Source organism: Microtus ochrogaster, linkage group LG9 (assembly GCF_000317375.1).
Source record: "Microtus ochrogaster isolate Prairie Vole_2 linkage group LG9, MicOch1.0, whole genome shotgun sequence".
NCBI classification, from domain to species: domain Eukaryota; kingdom Metazoa; phylum Chordata; class Mammalia; order Rodentia; family Cricetidae; genus Microtus; species Microtus ochrogaster.
Window position 1 is genome coordinate 35,887,176 of NC_022034.1, and position 10,685 is coordinate 35,897,860.

Sequence of the window (10,685 nt, forward strand, 5' to 3'; positions counted from 1 at the left end):
AATCAGAAATATCAAGACCGTTATTTTAAAAATGACATATTCCTTCATTCAAAAATCAAATTTACTTTGGGATATTCTGGACTTCTGAAGTTTTTGGAAAATTTTAGTGTAAAAATATTCATAAAATTATTAATGAATTTATTAATGCCATATACTATATGTTTGTTATAGTTCTTTTAATAATTCTGTTCTTTTAAGAAGATATATTTAATAGATGGTTATTTTAGAGGTGGGTTTCCAGACCTACATATGTAAAAAATATAAATTCAGGATAAACATTAACATTTATACTAGTGAAATCCTTATTTAATTATACCTAAATCTTATTAATGCTTCATGCAAATTTATAAGATAACTTGGAATTACTGAAACCTGAGTGATCCATCCTATCTTAATATAGAAGCAAATTACTTAACAACTACATTTGCATGAGAAAATCTTAAGTTAATGTCCCTCACAACTAAACCACAGAGCAGATCCTGTTTAATCCATAATCCTGTTTGAAGCATGGAATACTTCACTCTGCAATGTTGGCTCTCTGCGTTTTGCTGTCCTATCAGTGGGAGCCCTGATATGTGAAACCACTGGGGTCTTCAGGCATCCTCTAAGAATGAGTACTACAATGCAGTATAATGCAGCTTGTGTTTGTTCACAAACTACATGTTCCTCATCTGTCAGCATGTTTTCCCTTGTCTCCACACCATGGATAGTATTCATGACCACCGAAACACAACACAACACACACACACACACACACACACACAAAACAACAACAACAACAAAACAAAATAGCAAAAAAGCAAAAAACAAACTAATCTTTTAAATCTGTTAATTTAATTAGAGGACCCAGTTTGCCAGCAGACAAGAAATGCAAGTAATTATTTCAAACACAACTATTTCTTTTTTTTCTTTTCTTTTCTTTTCTTTTCTTTTCTTTTCTTTTCTTTTCCTTCTTTCTTCTTTCTTTTTTCTTTTGTTTTGTTTTGTTTTTCAAGATAAAGTTTCTCTGTAGCTTTGGAGCCTGTCCTGGAACTCACTCTGTAGACTGGGCTGACCTCAAACTCACAGAGAACCGCCTGCCTCCACCTCCTGAGTGCTGGGATTAAAGGCAAACATAACTATTTCTTAAACCTCCTTAAGCAAGAGAAAAGTAAATGATGACAAATTTAAGATATCACACTAGTAACTCTCCTACTCCTCCAACTCATTGAAAAACACCAAGTAGGTTTGAGGGATATAGTGGTCATTGTTAAAAGCTACATTTAGTGTGCTATACCCTACAAATCTCACGCTTTTATCATTTTCTCCAGCCTTCCATATCCTAACCATTCCTCTAGGTAATACTTCTTCCATGGAGTCTGCTCTTGTGATCCTTAGCTTTAAGGCCATAGAGAAAGAATGTGGAAAAGTGTAGTTTCCTAGGGCTGTTCTCGAGGCTTAGCTGTAAATCTTTCCTCCCATCCATGAGATAATTCATTAAGCTTAAAATAATTCTCCTTTTTAAATTACTGGAGACTGTGTGAGGTTTTATTGTTTTCAATCAAAGGATTTTTGAATGACAAATGTGACAAGTTATATTTACTAATTATTATTTTATGAGCTCTTCTGTACTCAGCTATTGGATAAATAATCAATAAATATTTAGACTGTTCAGTCCATGTAACAGTCATTAACTACAGAGTGCACTAAAAATGTACATGTGAAATCTGTATAAAATACACAAACAAGTTTAAAATTGCATTTTATAAAGATGAGTACCTGTATGCTTATTACATATTTTAAATGATATACATATTGGATTATATATAATATTAAAATAATCTCACAACCTTTTTAAAAACTTTGCTAGATATGTATCAAAATCAAAGATTACAATATAGTTGCAGTGTATTTATGATAATCCTAATCTTCGAAGATTTGTTTTTCTTAAATCTGGAACCACGGCAAAGAATAAATATTATTATTCCAATGAATTCTAAAAATTTTTAAAAGTTTGTTTACAGTAGGTTGATATTTAAGATGCCCAGAAAACTTAATGTGAATATTATATTAAGTAGAACAGTTAGGCAGGGTTCTTGCATTCAGATAAACAAGGAGTCAGAGCTATTCTGCTTGCTGACCAGGGACGCAGGCTTGTGTAATACCAGTTGGAGTAATCTCTGGCGAGGAGCAGCCTTTAGGTCATAATCTTTCCAGAGCAAGCAGACAGCTGTGATGGAACTTTCCTGCTCACACTGTCAACATTACATGACTGACATGCATCTAGAACTTCTAGCTCCTGGCAGATGTGTGAGTAGCCAATGGGGTTACTACAATGCACTAATCTAGAGGAAGGATGTTACTGAGGCTGTGGCTTTCAACAGTACATCTTTGCCGTGCTCCTCTCTCTCCATTTCTCTGCATGTCAACTGCTTCTGAGGAAAGTCTCCTCTTCAACCACTTGTTCCCACTACCATGATACCTCACCTCATCTCAGGCCCAAAGTGATGGAGTGCTGACCACAGTCTAAAACCATTAGAACATTTCCTTCTTTAGATGACTTTTCCCTAAGTATACCGCAGCCACCTACATGTACTAAAATGAATTTATTGTCAACACATACCATACTTACTTGGTATCTTTGCAGGTTTTTCTTCTGAAAAGAGAATATATATTTTGCTTTACTAAGGTAATAAAGCAAGAGACTGAAGCACTTGTCAATGGACTAGGTAAATGTATCTAATGTCGGTGGGTTCCTTCCCTATTGATTTAATGAACAAATGTAGCTTTCCATCGCCTGTGAAATGTTTCTTTGAAAAACACAGTCTCTTTTATAAATGACGATATTCATGCTTTCAAAGAAGCCATTCTTCATCTCAGCTGCCAAACAATTTAATTTTTTAAACACTCTTACTAAAATCAGCAGGATCTTTAAAAATTATTTTGGTTCAACTGTAATTACAGATAACTTGAATAAAATTACTTTGCATGATGAAGTTTATGTGCACACTTTATAATTTCTAAACTACATGAGATATATTGAGAATTATTTCCCTTTCAAAGATGAATAAAGGCAAGTAGCTGCCAATTACATTAAGAAACTAATGACTCTGTAATTGCATCATACAAATTGGATTTTTTCTTTTTTTCTTTCAGTGAGAGATGATTATTTGAAGTAGTACATCTCATTTACTGTATGTTTCTACCATAAAATACACAGTGAGATGATTATTCAAAATGCCAGAAGATAGGCTATTTTCATAGGAAAGGAGATGGGCCATATATTCCTTCAACCACCATTTGTTAAATTTAAGTGATCAGGCTCCAAAATACGATGTAAATGGAATCTGCATTACATTTGTATATTTTGAGATCTATACTGTTTCTAATACAGAATTGAGAATTGCTAGTTAACAGAAACACAATTTGTAAAGAAAAGAGTTTAATTGGGAGAGTTGTCTTAAACAGAAAATCACAACCCTAAATAACTTAAAAGTCTTCAGTAATAATTCTATTTTAAAAATTCTGTCATGTTTAAGGAGATAGAACCTATAAAAGACCCGAATGGAAACCAAAATATAGTGAACTACCCTTAAATGAAGGAACAAGTGATGCTTTCTCAACTCCCGGTGACTTGGAGTCATGCTTTGACAGTTCTTGACATGAATTAACAGTTCTTCTCCACTGAATGCTATGGTACTTCTCAATTATAGTAAGTATAAGGCAAAATGGATCTAGGAACATCCTGCCTGATGGAAACCAGGGCTCACTTTCCTCTCAGTGAGGACCCACCTGTTTATTACAAAGAAAAAAAATGGCTTTTTGTTGTGTTTCTCTACTATCCTGGTGGGACTGGCCTAAAATAATGTCACCTCTATTATGTAATTAATAAGGTTTATTTGTAGTTTTGTGATAGTATCACCCAAAAACATAACTTTATTTTAAAGATCAGTGTTCTGCTATTTTCATGCTGGCATTTTCCAGTTTATTGCTAAGTTAAACTAGTTTAAAAGTCAACACATAAATGAAATACATATGTGATGCTAATTCTTCACAATAAAATACATCTCAGTTGAAACTGTTTTAAACTACTATAAGTATATAAACTTTGATATTATTATGCAGCTAAAGCTTTTGGTAATGGAGAAATATTTTTCTTCTAGCACGACTAAAATATTTCACTGAATCTATGAACTGATAATATTTCCTTCCTATTTCCTTCCTAATTTTTCTGCCAAATTTTCTGCCTGTTCTCACTCTCAAATTCACAAAAAAAGCATATCTACAAAGCTTCTTAAAAACATTAGTGTTAATAATAGTATCAAATACCATATGAATTTCCATAGCAACAGAGAATATAAATATTCATAAAGTTCAAGTTTACCTTTAGTCACATTGTGGCCCTGAAGATTTTCTTGTCTTGTGGGAACTGTTTATTAAAAATATATTTTAAATATGAAACTTTAAAATAACTTTGCATTAAATAATTGTCTCATTTTAAATATCAAATTTATGAGATTCAAAATTACAATATTATAACTATTTTCTCAAGGTAATTCTTAGGAATTTCATCTTATATTGAACTAATGTCTAATGAGAATAACCAGTAACAAGACAATCATTCTACTGGTACAAAGAGATTTATAGTAGTAATGCAATTATTTAGAGGATTCGTATTTGTGGAAAACATGTCACCATACGCACGCAAATTTAAATAAATCAAACATCATTTTTATTATTGGCAATCATGCTTTCCTCTTGATCTGGGATGTATCACTTAGACAATTACTTCCTCTGTAAAATTTCCGAATGAATATACTAAAACCAACCCTGACTATATGATGCTAGAAGCTTACTAATGGAAACCTTACTTAAACTTAATTTTTAGGGGAAAGGATAATGGTCATACTGTGTCCAGATTGTCCAGCAATGGTAAAATAAATGAATGTTTAATTTCAGCAAATTATCTTTAATTCATTAGTCATTTTTACAATGACATCAGTACATATTCACCAATGATTTCTTTAATCAAAGCAATGCCTTTAAAATGCACACACATCAATTTTAACTTAAAGATGATATAAATAAAACATAACTCAAATGAGTTTAGTTTCAAAATTTTGACTTATTTTTATCTTTTTTCTGATAATGTGTACTTATTTTTAGTGTTCTTTAGATAAAAAAATCAATTAAGGTCTTAAATAAAGTTTTTATTCATGCATCCTGGAGTTTGATAGTGAATTTTGAGTCATCAATATCCACAATTCAAAAGTCATATGTATGGAGATTATTTATCAATAACAGGTAGAATTTGCAGAAATCTAAATTTCTACTCCTTTAATACTTAATAACCATGTAAATGCTATAAATTTTCAACGTTAAACTTAAATATAATCAATAATGTAGTGCCTATATTTTCATTAACTGCTTTTCTTTTTTTGAGAAATTCACATATAAATTTACTATGTTTACCTTTACCTTTACTTTCCTTTTCAGATTTTTCAACTTTCTTCTTCCCTAGGGAGAATAAAATGATATATAATAATCAACTTATGAAACATAATGTTTTCATTCACTCTTGGAAAGTTGAAGTTGAGACTTGAGCACATGAGAAGAGGTGGGTAAAATCAGGTCTGTTCCATTTCTAGATGAGTAGGAACATTCTATAGATAAAAAGAAGTATGCTAATTATATTTAGCTACCTGTATGTATAGTGCCCTTTCATTTTTTCTTATGTATTTTGAAGAACAAGACTATAGCATTAAAAAGAGAAATTCAAAATAGAAACAGAAAAAAATGTCTAAATTTTCATTGTTGCTGTAGGTAATTAAGATTTGACATTGCATAGCAGTTTCTCAAACTAATGAAAGTAAACAATTAAAATTCCCTGGGGAAGGCAAAATAGATTGTACAAGTAGATTAACAATCTATGATGTTGACTGACTGATGGTTTTCTTTTGTATGTATTTTACACAAGAGCAAGAAATAATGAGGGGAACTAAATATATGGTAGGAATGTGAAGTATGGTTTCCATTCGCTCTTAAGAGTGGGTTTGGAACATCTGTGTTTTTCTGCAGATGAGTACACCAAGAACTTGTGCATTTGGGTGACTAGGCCTGTTAATGACACATAGTTAAAGAAAGACCCAGGTTTCAACTGTTTTTCACAATTAAATAGTATTTCATTTCAGAGATGAAATATTTACCTGAGTCTGTGACTTCTGATGTTCCCTCTTTAGAAGAAATATTTACAAAAGAAGAAAAAGAAGAGAATAATGTTTATTTCAGTAGGTAATTGAACTTTATTTTCAGATATTCTTATTAAATAAAATAGATAAAATGCTCAAAATGACAGAAATAATTTGAAAATTAGTGATACTTCTAAAATATGATGAGATATCTACCTTGAAAATGGATTTATGGTACAAAGTAAACCGTATAAAATTACAATATAAACCTTAAAACTCCATTGCATCAATGCTTAAACTGATCTCATAAATGCATGCATTATCCATTAACTTTTATTAAATTCCCATATATAAGATGCTTTGCCATGGGCAATGAAGCGGAGCTATAAAAAGCAATGAAAACTAAAACAGTAACTGACTTAGCACCTAGTGATATAAAGTGACATTTGCCTTTACCTGTAGCATCTCTTAGACACTGTTCTTTCTTGTTTAGTTAGTTCACAGACTAATAATATTCTAAATGTTACTTGGAAAGTTTTCTTATCTTTAAAATTATATGAAAAGATCAATATTTACTGAAAATAAATCTTTCAAACCATAAAAACATACTTCTTAATACATTAAATTCTAGAAAACGTGTATTTAGTATCAATCCTCTGTAAAATTCTGGAAGATACTTCTAGAGTTTAGGAAGATATAAAATATTTTACTAATGACTATAATATGTTAATAATAATAAGGAGTTCATAAATAAAATAGTGTTTTCATATGGCAAGCATTCTATTTTGACTTAAAACCCTTTCTTTTGTAAATATTCTTTACATCAGAAGTGATAAAAACAGACTAAAAATAGAAACAATTTTCTCCATTGTAAGGGCAGTATTTCAGGAACCAAGAAATGGGCTCTCCTTCAACATTCAATGTTTAAAGTTGACATGGGAACTTTTCAGAGAAAACCATGCCTATATTTGTTTATTAAATTTTAAAATTTATCCCATGCTTTTTCAGACCCAGGCTAGCTGGTCTTGGTGAATTCTCGAAAGATCATCCCCATTGTCTCAGTGTGTGGGTGTACCCCTCGCGGTCCTGAGTTCCTTGCTCATGCTCCCCCTCCTTCTGCTCCTGATTTGGACCTTGAGATTTCTGTCCAGTGCTCCAATGTGGGTCTCTGTCTCCTTTCATCGCCTGATGAAGGTTAATATTCAGGGGGATGCCTATATGTTTGTCTTTGGATTCACCTTCTAATTAGCTTCTCTAGGATCGCGAATTATAAGCTCACTGTCCTTTATTTATGGCTAGAAACCAAATATGAGTGAGTACATCCCATGTTCCTCTTTTTGGGTCTGGCTTACCTCACTCAGGATAGGGATAAAACCGGACTTACATAGCGGACAATGAGGACTACTGAGAACTCAAGAACAATGGCAATGGGTTTTTGATCCTACTGCACATACTGGCTTTGGGGGAGCCTAGGCAGTTTGGATGCTCAACTTACTAAACCTGGATGGAGGTGGGCGGTCCTTGGACTTCCCACAGGTCAGGGAACCCTGATTGCTCTTCAAGCTGATGAGGGAGAGGGACTTGATCGGGGGAGGGGGAGGGAAATGGGAAGCGGTGGCGGGGAGGAGGCAGAAATCCTTAATAAATAAATAAAATTTAAAAAAAATAAAAATAATATACATTCTGAAAAAAAAATTTTAAAATTATTTTACATCCAACCAGTTTCCCCTCCCTTCTCTTCTCCTGTTTCCTCTTCCCACCTACCTTCTTCCCCTTGTCCACTCCTCCACCACCTTCTCCATTCAGAAAGAGCAAGACCTCCATGGGTGTCAGCAAAGCATGGCATATCAAGTTGTATTTTTAAAGAATATTATAGTTCTTTCATGAAAGAAGATGGTCCTTGACTTAAAAAAAAATCTGAAATGAACTCTCTCTTTGATTCCATGTCCTAGGAATACTTATTACCCTTGTATGGAGCCAACCTCCCTTCTCACCTGTCTCTTTGTGCTAGCCTCCAATACGTTGAGCAGTATCTAAGTGGGAAGCTACTGGGCAGCAAGCATTGGAAACAGGTAGGTTATCTTCATTCCCCTAAGTCTATTTCCAAATCCCCAGTATTATCTCAGTCCCACAGCAGATCACTCGCAGAAATCTGTCATCCATTTCTGCCTCCATAACCTGTGAATTCTGCTTTACTTAACCAGCTTTCTTCCTTTGTGTGGATCATTTCAGAGCCTGCTTCAAGCTCATCCCCATTCTTTCCTGCCATCACTAAATACCTAGAATACTTCCTAACCGACGTGAGGTCCACAATGGCCAGACCTGACAATAACACAGAAGCATTTCCTACTAGGCAGCTTACACCTTCCACACTCTCCTAAGATCCAGAGAGCACAAAAAACAAGGAATGGTGTGCCTACTCCAAAAAGACAAGACCACGTGATTCAAGACCCAGAATTTATTATATTATAGACATGTCATCCATCCAAAAACTAAGCTGAGAAATACTGGAGCTAAATCATGTCATAGACCAAAAAGTCATAATAGATTTTAGAGAATGTTTCACAAGAACACAAAAGACTATATTCTCGCCAGGCAGTGTTGGTGCACGCCTTTAATCCCAGCACCCAGGAGGCAGAGGCAGGTGGATCTCTGTGAGTTCAAGGCCAGCCTGGTCTACAAGAGCTAGTTCCAGGACAGGAACCAAAAGCTAAGGAGAAACCCTGTCTCAAAAAATCAAAAAAAAAAAAAAAAAAAAAAAAAAAAGAAAAAAAAAGAAAAAAAGAATATATTCTCATTTCAACAGTTCTCATCAGGAATTTTTTCCTGAACTGACCCCATGCTCAGGCACAAAGCAAGCATCAACATATACAAAAAAATTGATATAACAAATTGCGTTCTGTCTGACTTCCATGGATCAGAGCTGGCTATCAACAGCAATACTAACTACATGAAGTTTACATACCTATGAAAACGGAACAACTCACTACTGAATAAAAATTTGCTCAAGACAGAAATTAAGAAGGAAACTAAAGACTGTAGAATTGAGTGAAGATGAAAACGCAAAGTACCCAAACTTGTGGAACACAATGAAGGTGGATAAGATCAATAAAGTGAATGATAGCTCATCCTGGTGAGGACATGGAGTAATGTAAGAACTCATTCACTGCTAGTAGGCATACAAACCTGTACCATCACTATGGAAATTAATGTGGCAGTTCCTCATAAACCTGGACATAACATACAATGAAATCCAGCTACACCAAAAGGACCTACGTTCTACTACAGAGACACTTTCACATCCACGTTCATTGTTACTTTATTAATAAAAGCCAGAAACTTAAAAAAGCTGATATGTTCTCAAAGGGTAAATACATAATGACAAAATGGTACCTATACACAACAGAATATTACTAAACCTTTAAAAATATCATATATTCAGGTAAGTGAATAGAGCTAGAACAAATCCCGAGTGAGGTAATCTAGACTCCAAAAGACAACTACGATATGTATTCTCTTATATATGGATATTAGCTGTTTAGTCATAAAATATTGAGCTACAATCCATAAATCCACAGAGGTCACATATGGAGTATGGGATTAGGGCAGAGGGAAGAATTTTATGAAAAAGCAAATAAGAGCATGTAGTTAAGAGAGGTGGTGGCAAGGAACCCGGAACAGAAGAATAAAATTGAGAAGGAGAAGTAAGAACAAGTAATGGATGAATTATAAGGAGGCACAGCTAAAACTAAGGATAACTTGAAAAGTAATATGGAAGCTTACTATAGCAGAAGCTTCCTTAAAGATAAACATATATGAAAAAAATCTAAATGTAATTGTTTCATAATGGTGGAGACAAAGCGCTAATTCAACATCTTTCCCACCAAATGAAACTCTGTGTCCTCTAGTTGATTTGTTGTTCAAAAGATGCCACAGGGAAAACCCAAACAATCCAGTATCACAAAGGCTATTGGCTGCTCTCCAAAAACTTATGATAAAGCCCCATTAAAGAAGACAATACCTATATAACTCATTGAACATGTAGAAGTCAAACTAGTGCATACCTCTAGGCTTCATGTCTACTTATTAGTGTCTATGGTACTGGAAGGTATGTTTCATGCTACTAATAAAGCAAACTAAATACCAACCCAGTTATCAACCCTTTGACCTACAATGGCAATATGCTTAAAATACTCTGGTGCAATGATGGCACATAAATTTTGGGAATACCCAAACACTATCTGATTAAATTAAAGATCCACTCCATAAAATGGAAATTATGGCCATGCTGCTCCGGTTTCCAAGAATCTGAGACTAGGAAGGCCATGGGCCTATGGGAAAACCAAATACTACTGTTCTCCTGAGAGGTCATAGCAACACAATGACTCCTAATGACATTCTGCAATACCTTAGGGCATTTTCATGCTGAGCTATTATTAGAGATGCTTCCTCCTGAAGTACCTGGTACAATACACAGACTCTCAACTGGACAGTGTGCATAGTGAGAGTCCTTGTAAC

General features: G+C 34.0%; 1 protein-coding gene across 1 annotated transcript in view; it reads right to left on the reverse strand.

Moving 5' to 3' along the window:
• The window catches only part of LOC106144243 (triadin-like), a 130,842-nt gene that overhangs the window by 24,272 nt on the left and 95,885 nt on the right, over positions 1 to 10,685 (reverse strand). Inside the window, exons 7-10 of the mRNA XM_026787355.1 lie at positions 6,186 to 6,212; positions 5,458 to 5,496; positions 4,364 to 4,408; positions 2,612 to 2,635 (exon numbers count right to left, since the gene is read on the reverse strand). Coding sequence (XP_026643156.1) covers positions 2,612 to 2,635; positions 4,364 to 4,408; positions 5,458 to 5,496; positions 6,186 to 6,212 — 135 coding nt within the window. The remainder of the gene's footprint in view (positions 1 to 2,611; positions 2,636 to 4,363; positions 4,409 to 5,457; positions 5,497 to 6,185; positions 6,213 to 10,685) is intronic.